Genomic DNA, 16,097 nt, shown 5'->3' on the forward strand with positions numbered 1-16,097 from the left:
TTGATGGATTTGTCCCCGATCAATTATTAGATAGTTTTTATTTTGCAAACAAAAAAAAAATTATTAGATAGTTTTCCTATTATTATTTTACATTATCATTAGTTCATGGAGGTCTTTGCATGATTTTTTTATAATGTAGACTAGTGCAACCGCATTATAAGCACTCAAAAAGTCAATTATAAAACATGATTAAAAAACTTACACGCCATAAAAAAATCAACAACGTTTTTATTTGTTAAACGACACAAGTTTAAGGATATGATAAACTAAGCTATCGCCCAGACATGAGACATGATAGATTCATAGTGCCTTCGAATTTAAATTAGTGATTTTGTTTTCTGTAGCTTTTCCTTTTCATATTAAGTTAAAGTTAATTAAGCATGTCAGGAAAGTTTTCTTGCATTATTAAAACTAGATAGATATAGTATTTTTATTAATTAGGATATATTTTCATAATCTATATAAAATTACGAATAAAGGAAAAGATGATTTAATATATAAAAAGGTTCGAGTATATATCTCATAATATATATTCTAGTACAACTAAAAATAATTGATCTCGAGCAAACATGCCTATACCAATCATATGTTATCATGCGATAATGCATTGACCCCTGAAAGTTTGAATGTACTTTAATAGGTTCAAGCCTAACATATTACGATATATGTATATAATATCAAAGTTGTCAAAGGTTCCATATTGATCATAACTATAATCATTCACATCTTTTTTTTTAACACATTCATTAATTCAAATTTAAAATGTTTTAGCGATTACAACCGGAGGTACGCTCGACGGTAAGATGAACAACATAAAACATGGAATAAAAGTGTTAATAGGAAAGACTTGCTCAAAGTAAAGAGACCCGCAGATAATCTTCACTTGAATCCTAAAAACCATAATTCGAAAGAACTTCAAATACTCGGAGACGACGTTGAAATACCCTAATGAAAGAGATTTGGAGGAGTTCGATACCAGTTTTAACACGGGAAATGATTCAACTATCACGGAGAGGGAAAATGCGAGAAGATGTCTCTCAACCGCAAGATCAGCAATAACCTCAACAAACCTCATTAAAGATACTAGGTGAATCTCAAACAACAGTGAGGCGGACAATGAAGCATAGGCATCAATAGTATCCAAAGGCCTTAATTGCCTGGATTTGAAATCGAAACGCGCACAATCAGCTCTAAAGACCACAAGGTTTATCCGAGAGACTAGGTGAATCTCAAACTCTGGCTTCACTTTCAGAGAAGCGCTTTAAACAATGGAGTTTGGTGACGAAGCATACGGTTTAATCGGGTCAGAAGCTTAGACCTTGATATTACCGTGTCGAGGCCAACTTGTTGTAACCGGAAGAAACTTGAGCAAGCTGTCAACGCCCTCGTTCTGGTTGAGCGTAAGTGAGTATTAAACAGCTAAGAGACAGAGAGCTTTGGCATGGTCGGGTTGAAGCCTTACTTGCTTGGATATGGACATAAGGTTCCGATGAAATGCAGTAAGAGGATACTCAAAAGATATGCCATCCGGAGCCATAGCAGTGCTTGACTGAGAGGGTACATGTACGACGGAGAGGATAGCTCCTCCGGTGAGGCAGATCTGAGTTGTCTATGTTCTTGACCCGCAGTAGCAGATCTCGTGGGAGAAACAAAGACATAGATCTCGGTGTAAATTATCTCCATGGAAACCTCGTCGAGATGATGCAGTCTCAAAGTCATATGAACAATCGGTAATAGGACGACCGGTGAGACAGCTAGCGAGAGTTGGTAAGTGACAGCGGCGAGTTATGGTAGGAAAGAGAAGATGTGGTGAGAAGGAGTGGACAGACGATGTGGCGAGGAAACTTCGAACTTGAGTTGTGGCAGAGGCAGGGCGATGGGACTGTCAGAGGAGGAGTCTGTGATTTGTAAGGGAACGAGGAGAAAAGGAACGTCTGGAGGTTTAGGAGGGATGACAGAGATGATGGCTTAAGCAGGATACACTTACACGGCGGTGGATCTGGAAGGGGCCTGACACGGCGAAAGATTAGTCACCATCAGCACCATGGAGAGGAGCAGAGCTGCTTCAAGGAGAGGAGGAGGAGAGATCGGCGTGGCTGGGGCAAAGGAGATCTATCAGAACGACACCTTCGGAAGCGGGCTTTAGAGAGTTTTTCCCTAGGGCGAACAATGCACTTATAATCATTTACATCTTGAAATCATCAATATCGATGATACTAAAGGAGGTTATTGGTAACTTTGTCTCTTATTACTTCTGGTTTAGTAGAGTACATAGATGATGATAACATTTTGACATCCTCAAATGTAGATTAATCTGCATGACAACAAAATCTATTAAGACCAAATTATCTTGGATTAGTCAATTGCAACATCTTTACTTCACAGTTTAAGAAAACATAGAATAAACATTATTTTAAAAATTAGTGAAGAAGTTAGAGCACTTCTAATGGGAAGTTTTACCTATTGAAATTCTAAACTTGCTATATATATATGTATATATAAGTTTAAAATTTTAATGGGTAAAATTGGAGGTGCTCTTGTAGAAAGAGACGTAGTAAATAAAGGGAGGCTCCCTCTTGTGGAATGTGAGCAGTACACTCCAATTATATAACTTGTGCGCTGTCTTAATATGTGGGGCATCTGCCACTGCTCTCTCTCTCTCTCTCTCTCTCTCTCTCTCTCTCTCTCTCTCTCTCTCTCTCTCTCTCTCTTCTCTCTCTCTCTCTCTCTCTCTCTCTCTCTCTCTCTCTCTCTCTCTCTCTCTCTCTCTCTCTCTCTCTCTCTCTCTCTCTCTCTCTCTCTCTCTCTCTCTCTCTCTCTCTCTCTCTCTCTCTCTCTCTCTCTCTCTCTCTCTCTCTCTCTCTCCCCACATTCACATTTTTGGGAGAGTGAAATTAATTTCGTACTTGATCTATCTTTCACCATTTATTACCCTTTTTAATCAGATTCTTCTTTCACAAATATAGAATCTTTTCATTCTAGGTGACTTAAAATAGGGTCAACAAAGCATAGAAAATAGGTCTATTCTTTCTGTTGCTAAAAGAAAAAGGGTCTATTCTTTATATTTATAATAACACTTAGCTAGCTATATTAAGGTTCAAGAACATAAAACGCTTGTTGATGTTATACTTGTTTTTATCCAAATAATGAAGGTCCATTAAAGTTGCGGAGATGCCTTTGTACAGAACTTTATAAGGATTGACAATAAAATTTGTTGATTTTGTAGATAATCCAGATAATACTATTATTTTCTTTGTATTTTTTTTTTTGTTTCGCAATTTTGTTTCAGAGGATAAATTCAGTACTCCAGTAATTGGTACCCAATTTGTCACATAAGATTTTAGTGTACGAAGCTACTCTGCACAATATCATAGTACCACCAATATTTATAGGGATTGACATTATAGATAATCGAAATAATGCTTTGAATTTCTTTGTACTTTTTTTGTTTTGCATTTATGTTTTCAGTGGATTATTTTACTATTTCAGTAATTGGTACCCAATTTGTCACATAATATTTGAGTGTACGAAGTTACTCTGCACAATATCATAGTACCACCAGTTTTTATATAAAATCAATTTATATCAAAATAATTATTAGTATTCCAAATGAATTACCAATGTAAACTATATGATATTGAGAAACAAATATATTTGAACACTATGATGCATGTTCCGTAGGTATTATGCTCAGGTAACTTTTAGTTAAAATTGATGTTTAATTAATAAATCGAATAACAAATTTCTTTAAGACTAATTTTCATTTTTAATGAAGGATTTGATTCAGCATATATATTTCTAGAATTTTACTTCATGTAAGTGAAACTATAATAGCTAAATACAAAATATCTCTGACCAAGTATATATGCAAGTCCTTGGGAATTGATATCCCTCTCTCATCTCGGAACAAAACAGCACTCTAGTCTATAAGAGAATCCAAAACATTCACTCAAACCTGTCTGAATCTTTGAGACACAAGTTTTTGTTTCTCATAGGGTTACTACCTTTTTTTCAAATTATCATATTACTCCCTTTCCTTTTCTACCACCCCTAACACTTTTTTTTACTGTTTTCATCGGTAAATTCTTTCTCTTGATATTTTTCTTTTATTTAAATACTCAGTTCTCTGTCGTTCCAGCTACATGGTCCCAAAATCTTTTACCCCAGATTGTTGGGTGTAACTAAATGGTCAATAGTTAGGAAAGTTTACGTTTCCAAAATTTTGATGTGATTATTTTTTCATTTATCTGAATTTATTTGAATAACTCATCGGAACTCCATATAGACTGCCAATCATAAGGGCACAAAAAAATAAGGAGTACAAAAAAGGAAGAAATGTTAATATTTTCAAGAAAGACAAAACTTTCTCCTTGTATTAAAAATTTAAAAGGGAGGTGAATATAAATATATTTTTAATAATTAATAAAGCACCGTGATGCGAATCAGTGGCTGTGCCTCATCGCTCTCACCGTCGCCCCCTATAGTATTCACCACCGCCTTAATAAGATCACTCTCTACAGACTCGGCGCAGGTTAGCGTCTGCGCTTTTTTGGCCTCCGTTTCCCAATCTGTGGTCCCCACCACGTACATCATAAGACCGACGCAGCTAACCTGCGCTGCAAGGAGTCCTAACCAAAGCCCATTAAAACCAACTCCGGCCCAAAACCCAAGACCCAAAGCCACCGGCATACCCACCAGATAAAAAGCACCGAGGTTTACGTTCGCCGCCGTAGACGGCCGTGCCGTACCCCTCACGACACCACATCCCACCGTCTGAGGACAGTTTCCGATCTCGCATAGACCCAAAAGCGGAAGCGCCGCCGCTGTTAGCCGGAGAATCTCGTCGTCTCCGGTGAAAACTCTTCCCCAAGCATTTCTAACGGAGTAAGCAAACGCCGCCGCGATAACTCCCGTCACCGCCGCGAAAAAGACAGCTACCGTCGCGGATAGCTTGGCTGTCTTGGGACGGTTCGCTCCCAGCTCGTTTCCAACACGAGTAGAGACAGCGAAGCTTAACGAAGACGGAAAGACATAGAGAAACGACGTTGTCTGAATCAGAACTCCCATAGCAGCAACCGTCGACCTCGGGTTCACGAGCAACCCGCAAAGAACGATCATGATCTCGTACCACCACCACTCTAAACACACGGAGACGCAGCTCGGTCCCGCGAGGCGGAGCAGGGGAGCCCATCCTCGGAAGCAGTCCCATGTCGGGTTGGTCCACGTGGGCACGTGGAGACCACTCGCCCAGACGTAGCATATCAAGAAAGTGACGACGAGGAGGTTGGTGACGGAGGAGGCCACTGCAACGCCGATTAAACCGAGTCGGAGGTAAGAGACGAGGAAAAGATTAGCCGGTAAGTGAAAAACGGCGCCGAAGAGAGTTGCTAGAGTGACGGGGTGGATGATAGCTTGAGCGCGAAGGTAGGTTCTGATTGGGTGAAGGAGAGTGTTTGTAATGAGATCAGGGAGGGAGAAGATGAGATAGGTCTGAGCTAGCTCCGCGATGTCGTGGTCTTGGTGAAGGTAAACCGAGATTTTACCAACGTTGAGCCAGAGAACCGAGACCGGTACGCTGCAAACCAAGAGGAAAACCACGGTTCGGTGGAGGGTGAGAGAGAGGAGTTTGTAGCGGTGAGCACCAAAGGCTTGTGAACAGAGTGGTTCCATACCGAGTGCTAAACCGGATAAAACAGAGTAACCGGTTATGTTAGCAAACGCAATGGCGAGCGAACCGGCGGCTAATTCGAGGTCACCGAGACGACCAAGGAAAAACATGGAGACGGCTGAGCGAAGGTAGAGGACTAGAGCCGTCAAGGCGATCGGAAACGCGAGAGTTAAGAGAGATTTAGCCTCCGTTACAGCTTCGGACATAAGTGGAGATGTTCTGTTCTGGCAATGCAGGAGACTTCGCTTTGTTTGTTGTTGGAATGTTTTGACCGAGAAGAGATCAAGGAAGGTTCCGGTTTGAGATTGCTGGTTCTCGGACACGGCCATGCCGGTGGTGGTGGTGGTGGTGGTTGTGTTACACATGAAGGTGATGATGATTTATGGGACAGAGTAGGACTTCTCTCGGGAAGAGCCCTCTGGAGTTTTTGAGGTTTTGTGTGAAGAATTTGAAAGGAAGAGATTGAAACTTGATGCTTCTTCTCTCCTCTAGCTATGTTACTATATTAATAAAGGAGTTCTTCATTTTCATTTTATTAATTTTTTATAAAGAAAAGAATCTAAACAACTTTTTCAAATAATATTTTTTTATCACACTTTAGGAAATACTTAGGGGTGACTTTTTTGATATAGTATACATTAGTAGTAAATTGACAATGTAGATACACATGACTGTGTTTCAAAAAAAAGAAAGTGTTTCAAAAAAAAAAGATACACATGACTGATTTGTGGCATTAGAAGGATAAAATAATAAAAATTATTTACATGTAAATACCGTTGGACCATAAGTTAAAGATGATGTATGCAGTAAGTATTAGCAATATACAGAATATAGTCAATTTGAACTTATAGAAAATATATTAGTTATAGACAAATATGCATTTGATTCAATTGAGATAAGAGATTCAAACCTAATAATTATTTCTATATAATATTTATTCAGATTTTAATGAGAAAGTGAAGAAAATATATCATAGGTAGTAACATTATGAACATGGTATAAAGTTTAATAATTTACACTAATATTGATATCGTATGGTGATTTGAATTTAAGTTGGTAAATATACATGTGTGAGTTGTTGTTTATAAAATACAAATATATCATATTAATCTAATGTTGAATTACTAGTATTTATATAGTCAAATCGTGTACTAAAACTCCATGAGATGTACATGTATCCAAGCTATTGACATCGATATTTTTTTGTAAAAAATCAGATTAATTAATTATACTGATATTCTCGATGCTCAAAAAGTTAGAAATGTATATAAGGTTAAGTTCATTTGGTATAATTAACATAAAATTACCATTGACAACACCGATGATGTATTACTGTAGATATTTTAGTTAAAGGCAGCTCATCGTAACGTCTAACTAGTTCGAAGTACCTCGATTTTGATCATAATATATCGTGCAAGTTTATTACACGTGAAATATCGAATCTTATTCAAGCGACCATTGGCACGGAAAAATCGTTTGCATTTTTATTTACAGATACTTCTTTTTAACCCTTTTAATGTTCTTTTTTGAAACTAACCATTTTAATGTTTGTCAAGAAAAAAAAAACTAACCGTTTTAATGTTCTTCCCGCTTCACATAAACGCTTAGGCTTTATTTCATTTGAATATATTACTGTGCTAAATTCTTGAAAATAATAATTTTATCTATATCCGATAATATACATATGAACTAGAAAAATGAACATAGTATTGATAATAAAAACTCTAATGAAGACTATATTCGACATATTGGTATAGTATCCGGTGAACAAATTATGTTTAATAGCAACTTAAATCCCCGATTTATATATTTCCTAATTGTTTGTAAATTAAGAAACATCTGTAGTGGAGTTTAAATCTCCAGGTCTATTAATGGCTTTTCTTTGACTAATTAACCTTCCAACCAATATATCAAATACTAACTTTTATAGATGTATTTATAAATATTTCTATAGATTTTGTAGCAACGTTGACGATTGCAAAATGTAATTTTTTATAAATGCGGTTGGGCGCTGCTATTCCATAAACTGGTATGATAGCTTCAGGATAGTAAATGCCTAAATGGTAATCATAAGCGTGAAACCAGGTTGTACATCCGTGTGGTCTGACTTAGTCTTTCACACGGAGGTTTTTAGGTAGTGAAAACAAAATAAGCTCTTCCGTCAGATGCAGATACTATATATTATTTTTTCACTGTATATATGTGTATATTGCATATTGGTTCTAAATGTTTTTCGTCGATAAGATTTGAATTAAAGAGATAAAATAGTGGCTCTTATGGCTTTGTGATCGTTCACAATTAGAGGACAGCCTTGACCTACTAATTAGGCCTCTGGATTTTTGTAAAACTATTTCAGTCTCCGGTACATTTGAAACGTTCCAGTAATTATGTGACAACCTATCCTATTCACTAGTACTTCAGGCTCACAACTATGCAGGACATCACTCCAACTCTTCTATTATGAGTTTTATCTGATTCCATAATTATGTTGTTGGTACGTTTAGTGAATTCAAAATCTCACTATTTAATAACACTCTTACATGATAAGTTGTCACCAATTGATCGGTGTCATGCATAGCTATGAACCTGAGATCATAGTGAGTGAAACGGGTTGTCAAAAATTGATTCAAAGATAATCCATGTTATAGTTTTTCTCTATTATCACATAAAAAGTTCGTTTCGTAGAGTTGACCCGATGAGAAAACTGAATATTTGTTTGTATTTTTTTCAATTAAAACATAAAATGGGTATATATATATCATATAAGGTAGATATAATCAATGGAAAGCGAGGATATGGATATATTATCTTCAAACTGTTTTGCATGGACATGAAAACGTGACGTATCTAGATGATGGTCACAGAACAAACGCCAAAATAGATTTTCGATCGAGAAAAGGTTAAATTCACAGCTGGATTCTAGAAATTCTTCTTTTTCTCTGTACAAGAAAATACATATACCAACAAATTAATTGAGAAGGAAAGGAAATGACATTTAAAATATAAAAGTTTTACTTATATAGTTATATGAAGTGGCTGAAAAAATGCAAAAGTGAAACTATTTTTGCTTCCCTTACAAGAACATAAGGCTAAAAAGGGGGACATGTGCCCTCTCCCCCATGCAATTTTATTTTACATTTATCATTTCAACTAGATCTTCTTTCCAAATGATTTGTATATCCATTTTCTGGTATATGAGTAACAAGATAAGATAGGCTGGCTTCTTAGACTATAGCGCTTAAATCTATACGACTCCTCATAATTCAAACATTCATATCATGAACAGCAGTGTTTTCCGATTTCCGTCAACTGTATATTTTTCCCATTTTCATTTGTCGTTTTATTTATATAGTTTTAATTTATGTGTTCACAAATTTTTTTTTATTCTTTCAAAAAAAAGTCGAAACAGTCCATTTTTTTCGAGTAGGACCAACATGTAGTGATATGTGCATAGTGCGTTCCTCTCAAACAAGGTTAGAATGAATTTATTATTTATAGTTACATAATTGAACTTTTTTTTTATTATACACGGTTTCCTCAAAGGCTTCTTAGCCCCAAAGGATTTATCTGTGTCGCTGCATTCCGAATGTGAAATCCACAGTAGCCGAGAATCGAACCCAGGTGATGGTACTCACAGCTGTGAACCCTTTACCACCAGAGCTAGACGCCCCTGTTTAATTGAACATTTTTAAACAAAAATAAACTAAGTGATATTTAATAGTATTTATATTTAAAAGTAAATATTAAAACATTTGTAAATATTTAATGATAAAATGTTTCAGGTGTAAAAATGATTGTATTATTACTATATCACTTAAACAACTGAGCGAAATAATTCATTGCTGAAACTTGTCCTTTTGCATCTCTTGTTTGAGACTCCTGTACAATACAGAGAAACGTCTAGAAATAGTGAAAACCGGTGGTAAAAAGACATCTAAAAATATAAAAAAAATTGTCACGTTTGTTCAAAAAAATAAAACTACATTTTAAATTGCTGGTATATATTATTTAGCAAATCAAGAAATTTAGGCAGTTATTTGGAAATTTATATTTAGACCCAAAAAAAACTTGGAAATTTATACGTGAATTAGGGTAAATTATGACAACCGACGACTGTGAATTTAAGAATCGCTATTATTGAGAAGAAAAAATCGCTATTACAAGAGCTTTTGCTAAAATTAGGGCCAATTCTGACAACTGACGACTGTGAACTGAAAGTGACTAATTGTGTCAGCTCTCTCTCCCTATCGGGACCACACACTCGGAGACTATGTGTCTCTATTGCGGAGGACGTCCTCCTAGTCCCCTCAGTTTTAGTCCCTCTGTACGGCGCCGTTTCGATTCTATCTGTGTCCCACGTTGGATCCCTCACATGTTTTCCTCTCTCATAATAGCCGTAAGATCTTGTATTTTTTAACGAGATCATACGGCTTATGATCCCTTTTATACGAACCACCACATCTCTTCTCTTGCGGAAGTCCTCCACGGAACATTGTTCATACATGTCGATGTATTTGGGTTTATCTTTCAATTAATGTATTTACATCATTACGTTTTCCTTCTTTTTTTGTTAAGGGTTTTTATTTTCTTCGTATGATGTCATAAACTATCATTACATCTGGTTTTTATTTTGCTACTTGGATATTATCATCTGACTTTTAAAGCTTAGTTTTCCACTATGATTAGTTAAGTTAACAAGGCATATATATATAACTTTTCGTTTGTGGGTTTTATTTTATATCCAACATTTCTTGTTTAAATTAGTAAAAATGCAGTGGTAAAATTTGAAGCCAAATTATATATGATTTGACATTGAAAATAAGAAAATAGAATTTGACTATATTGTGTATCTTATGTGGCAAATGAAAAAAATTGTCATAGAAAATACTAGTTTGTAGTCACATAACCATCTCTATCATATATCAATTAGATATGAAGTAATGACACCTTCACTCGCTTAAAGTCGATCTCTTTGGCTCACCATCACATATGGGATATACACACAGAAACACAATATTTGTATCGCTTTACAGGTTAAATTTTGCAACAAATGTGATTTGTGTACTGGTATATATGAAACGACTTAAATTATAAAGTAGGTATGTAGTGGATCCTTTTCGATCGCCATAACTTATGACACAGTTTATGCATGTGCCCGTTATCCATTTTCAGACACTTCTAGTCTTTAGGAGATAACATTAAATACATCTCAAGATCATATATACCTATCTTATTTCACCTTTACAAAACATGGTGCAGATAAAACATCACTGTTCACTAGATTTTATATATGGTTTAATGGGAATACATATATATGTGTGTGTACTCATATCCGGTTTGTTAATGTATTACTACTATATATGCACATATGTGTGTGTATAACGCATGGGCAATTGGCATGATAAGCTAAATTAATTTCAAATATACTTTCGTTGTGCTGTTAGATCCTATATGTAGAATCCGTGCTAACCCAAGTATGCATCTACCATGTGAATACTAAGGTGGTCAAGCATGCACACAAAATATATTGAATTTTCCATTGATCAACAAGACGAAGCCAATGGATTTAAACCACTTGATTTTTATATTCTTTATGTCAAGTAAAAGATTTTTTTAATAAATGTTTTTTTTTACCCAGTTCACGAATCAATGGCTTCAACTGCTTTAGCTTTTTCGAAAATCTGACAAGGCAGAAGTAGAATGAAACAGTCTTTCTGTTGTGTCACAATACCTCTGAACCATAGGTAGAAAATCAGGCAGACTACCTATCACACTAACATACTTGAAGAGTCTTTTCCGCGAAAATTCATACGATTAAGAACCACTGATTAAAACGGCGAATGAAGAAAATCTCATAGCCTCTATGGGGGTGATTGGTAGTTGATGTAGGTGCTGTCCACAGCCCTATTTAATTCTACAGCACCAAATTCAGAGCAATCAAGCTTTAAATTATTTTTTGAAACCACAGCAGTTAAAATAACCTACTGCTGTACAAGTGCTCTGCAGAGCCAAATACCCAAAGCAATTTTTTAGTGCTTTCAATAAAATTCTACAGCAATAAAATCTAAAGCCACAGCAAAAAATCTACAGATTTTTTTCTACAGCAAAAATTTTAAAGCTACAGCCATTACCAATCGGACCCTATATTTTCCAGCAATTTGATTTTTTTAATGTGTTTCAGTTATATATTTAAAACAGTGGACATGATGTATAATCATATTAGCAAATGTGACGACACAAATCACATGGAAGTAATGAAAAGAAAAAAAATAAGTAACCACAAATTACAACCGATAATATAACAAACAGTTTCCTAAAGAAAGGACATAATAATGCTTGATCATCTGATAACACAACGAATGATGAAACCCTAAACGCATATTCACCAAATGCTAAACGCATATTCTCTAGCAAAGTATTAATAAAAGAAGTACTTTGTATATAGCATCATGAGCAATCAGCCTTGGAAACTCAATTTGTTGGTTTCTCAGTAGACTGACGGCTCGTGATGTTATATCTTTTTTTGCTAAGGTTGGACTTCCGCGTCGCATAGTTTCATTGGCTTTCACTGGAAACCGGCCGAGCCGAGCGCCGGAGCCCAATAATCGGCGCCGTTGTCGCTGCCGACTTGGAGTGTGCAGGAGATTGGAACAAGACATAAACCTCGACTTCTCAAGTCTTTCTTAGGTTCTTCATTTGCATTTTGATTTTCCGTGGACGAAGACGAAGCTCCTCTTCTCTTCATGCACTGATCATTCAAGATCTAAATCATAAAATAAAATAAAAAATAACTTTAGATTTATAGCATTATGATGTGTCTATATCAGTGTGTACATATATGTGCTTATTATGCCATATATGTGGAACTTTGGTGCTTACATGCTGTTGGTGCCTCATATTCCCCGATGCAGTCGTACTAAAGTATGGATGACTCAGAGCCTCCAACATTAAAAAAAAAATATATATAAATACTTCATACATAATCACATCAATCAAATATTATTTAACATGGAGAGAACAAAGCTTTATACTATCTCTATCTCTCTTTTCATTATTTTTAATAATATGTGTGTCTTTTCATCATCATCTAAGATCATTGAAATGATTTTCATTGACCAATAAATTTATATTAATGTTTTTTTTTTTTGAAAATATATTAATGTTTTTTGGCCGAAGACTTTCTGTTCATAAAATAAAATATATTAATATCCAATTATTCATACACTATAAGTCTACAACTAAAATATGTTAATCTAGTGATATCATAGTGAGATGGATTTCCACTAACCAGGAATTGATGGTCGGAGACCTAATACCAAAAATATTTTGATATATAAATTTATAATTGTTGTTTTAGTAATCACTTGGATTACTGTGACAGAAATATTTTCTCGAAGTTAAGTTTAGCATGAGAATATTGGGAATTTGGAAAAGACGAGTCACACCTCAATTTGACTATGAAGGAATCTAATGTATCCAACAGCTTCCGACAGGACTGAAGCTGTGTCAGTCTGCAAAAGATGGGTAAAAAAGGGAGAATAATGATTTATATTAATATAAATAAAACTTATCTATGTTACAGTTTTGATTTGATAAGATTAATAATGCGATTGGTTAATTAAAATTGATCTTTACCTTGCCAAATGGAGATACTAGCTGATGAAGCGCTGCGATCCGTCCTCCTAGTTTCTCCTTTCTCACCTTTAATTATCAAAATCTATATAATTAATAGCATAAAGTAAAAGCTTAATCTATATGCATGTGTGGTTATGCTTTCTTACTAATCATGCATAGAGAAAACGTGCTTCCTTTGCAAGTGTAAGTGATTAATATATTTGGGTTTATAGCTAACAGTTTTACATCGAATCGAATTCTTAGACGAGTCTCGCCACTTCTACGTATCGAAATCTTACAATAAGAACAAACCTTGAAATCTAAAAACTAAATGTATAATAAAGGGTGTTGAGAAGTATTTGAGTTTGATTTTTGTGAAAGAGAGAAAAAGGAATAATGAACAAGGAAGAAGACAAAACATGAAAGAACGAAAGAGTTACGAACACACAAAAACCACAGTTTATTCCGTACCCATTCTGTTTTGTTTGTTTCTTCTGTTCTCCTTTGTGTTTGGGTTTTTGTTTTGTTATTATGATGTCAGGGAGAGATTTTATAAATTGAAGTTATATAGGTTAATTAAAGTTAAGATGATATAATCAATTCGTTACCTTGAGGGTTGACTGTGACGAAGGAGAAGGTTGAAGCCTTGGCTTCTTATTAGTAGACCCACCAATATCTAAGCTGTTACACTTCATCACATATATGGATACCAACAAAGTCAAGATAGATTAGTCATTAAGCGAAAAAATCATAGCAAAAGCCTGTTTTGGTGAGTATTGAATTTAGATCCAAACCTGAAATAAGACATAGTTTGTCCTATTCTTTTAAATGACCTTTAACTCTTTAAGAATTCACGTTTACATAGTACATGCTTTACTGATATATATGTTTATTAATTAGATCTTATTTCGGAATTTTCTCTTTCTACTTTCTCTTTTAAATCTATTTAGCAATATTATTATTATTGAAAAAAATATGTATTCAATCAAATTATTAGATCTAGAAAAAAGAATTACCTCAGAAGATTGATCCGGGGGAGTGTGTCTACCCTCGGAAAAATTAAGACCATTGTGATTGCTAGAGAAATCAAACATACTGTTGTTGTTGTTATCGTCGGTGCTATTGAGGCTTGTTGTGGTTGTGGTTGTGACACAAGACTTGTTAGGAGGTGAATTTGGAGAACATATGAGATGATGGCCATTGTTGTTGTTAATGATACTCTCTTGTTTGATGTCAACAACCCCCATCGAAGCTTCTTGGTGGCTTAGGACTTGTTCTTCCCAGTTCTCTAGTCTCATCTTCCCTTGAAAACTATGGTGTTGTTGTCCATCATGATGATTATGATGGTTCATTATCTCCAATCTCTCTTCCTCTCCCATCATTAATCCACCCCTTAGGTCACAAATAAAATATTCGTATTAGATTTGCGTATTTGATACTGAAAATACTAGAAACACACACAAAGAAAAGTTTGGGTTTCATGGAAGCTGATATAACATATGTAAGAACAAAGCCATAAAGTTAACTAGAACTCAAGATCATGTCCTTAGAGAATATGTCCGTTGAGGGACAAAGAGTGATGGGGAGTTACAAAAGAAGTTGGCTAAGGCTCCAAGACTCAGGAGGGAGATCATTTCTTTCAAGCCAAGAAGAGAGATTAGGGTTATTAGGCAAAGATGGTGAAGAAGAAGTCGACGGATATGGTAAAAAGTGCGGCAAGAGAGTCGGCATCATTCGAGGTCGGAGATAATTGTTGTTATTTGTCATTTGTGGCGGCAATGGCCCTTGCTGATGACCCATTAACGGTGGTGGTGGCCTCATGTCACCGCTTTCTTTCCACCAATTAGGGTTTCCGGCCGCCATCATCTGTTGAAGAACCGGCGAACTTTCCGAAACTCCTCTATTCATCCCCTTCTCTCTCTACACTCTCTCTTTAAATCTCTTTATGTGTTATCTAATAAAGGGCTTTGGAGAAACTTTGAGAGAAGTGTTTGTTCTTTAGCTTAAGTAGTATTAGTTTCTTGGAGAAAGAGAAAGAGAATGAAAACTCAAAACTAACATATTTTGATCTCATTAATTTGTTAACATGTGATGTTAATTTTATTTGGAGTTTTAAATTTAAAAAAATTGTTTTAAATTTTTTCTTCGTCTTCTTCTCTCTTTCTCGTTCCTTTAATTTTCTTTCTTATATTTACTTGATTCTATATCATATATGTATATACTTTTTCCCCATGCTTTAGCTTTATCTTAAAGTGAGGCAGAGAAAGGTGGTAGCTACGTTTATTATCTAAATCAATACATGAGTTGAGAAAAACAAACAAACAGTATTTTTAATCAAGAAAATAAAGATTATTCGAATATTTAATATACGGTTTATAAAATTTTCGTATATATTTTACTAAAAATATTTGGGTATATCACAAGTGTCTTGCGTCTATGGTCTACGCATCCGCCTTTTTCTTCGAATGTAAATTTAATTATCCTTTTTCCATCTTTAATCATTCTTCAAACTTAGTGATTTTTTTATGTGATTTTTTTTTTCAATTAGTAAAATTGCATCTTTGATTTAACGGTTTAGATTAATTAATATTTATTCTAAACTCGCAATGATTATATTCTGAACCAAAACTAGTGTTTGGATTTTGTAGGTACTAGCTACTCGAGCAGTCGAGCTAACAGTTTTCCCCTAATTTAATACCCCTAAACTAAATTAAAATGATAAATTAGCTAAAAAATTGTTGATAAATTAACTTCATCTATACTTTTTTTTTTCTAAACCGTGCTATTTGAGTTTTACTAATAACACAAATAGTTC

At 35.0% G+C, this 16,097-nt stretch overlaps 2 protein-coding genes across 2 annotated transcripts; both read right to left on the reverse strand.

The window, feature by feature from the left end:
• Positions 1-4,282: 4,282 nt before the first annotated feature.
• LOC103834726 (protein DETOXIFICATION 51) lies at positions 4,283-11,803 on the reverse strand. Its single transcript, XM_033277113.1, has one exon. The coding sequence runs from the start codon at positions 6,031-6,033 to the stop codon at positions 4,420-4,422; it is 1,614 nt and encodes a 537-aa protein (XP_033133004.1). The 5' UTR covers positions 6,034-11,803; the 3' UTR covers positions 4,283-4,419.
• Positions 11,804-11,866: 63 nt separating this feature from the next.
• Positions 11,867-15,850, reverse strand: LOC103834727 (transcription factor bHLH68). The gene is made up of 7 exons (XM_009110803.3): positions 14,874-15,850; positions 14,299-14,674; positions 13,891-13,971; positions 13,304-13,369; positions 13,114-13,179; positions 12,548-12,607; positions 11,867-12,431 (listed from the first exon to the last, which is right to left on the reverse strand). Exons 1-7 carry the CDS (start codon positions 15,188-15,190, stop codon positions 12,234-12,236), a joined length of 1,164 nt encoding a protein of 387 aa, XP_009109051.1. The 5' UTR covers positions 15,191-15,850; the 3' UTR covers positions 11,867-12,233.
• Between the last annotated feature and the right edge of the window lie 247 nt (positions 15,851-16,097).

The sequence above is a fragment of the Brassica rapa genome, chromosome A08, assembly GCF_000309985.2.
Source record: "Brassica rapa cultivar Chiifu-401-42 chromosome A08, CAAS_Brap_v3.01, whole genome shotgun sequence".
Lineage (NCBI taxonomy): Eukaryota > Viridiplantae > Streptophyta > Magnoliopsida > Brassicales > Brassicaceae > Brassica > Brassica rapa.

Coding starts and splice junctions, on each gene's coding strand:
- LOC103834726 (XM_033277113.1), bottom strand. CDS start 6,033: ATGTGTAACACAACCACCACCACCACCACCACCGGCATGGCCGTGTCC.
- LOC103834727 (XM_009110803.3), bottom strand. CDS start 15,190: ATGAATAGAGGAGTTTCGGAAAGTTCGCCGGTTCTTCAACAGATGATG. Junction 13,370..13,890: donor CGTCACAGTCAACCCTCAAG/GTAACGAATTGA, acceptor TGATAATTAAAG/GTGAGAAAGGAGAAACTAGG. Junction 12,608..13,113: donor TCCTTCATAGTCAAATTGAG/GTGTGACTCGTC, acceptor TTAATGTTGGAG/GCTCTGAGTCATCCATACTT.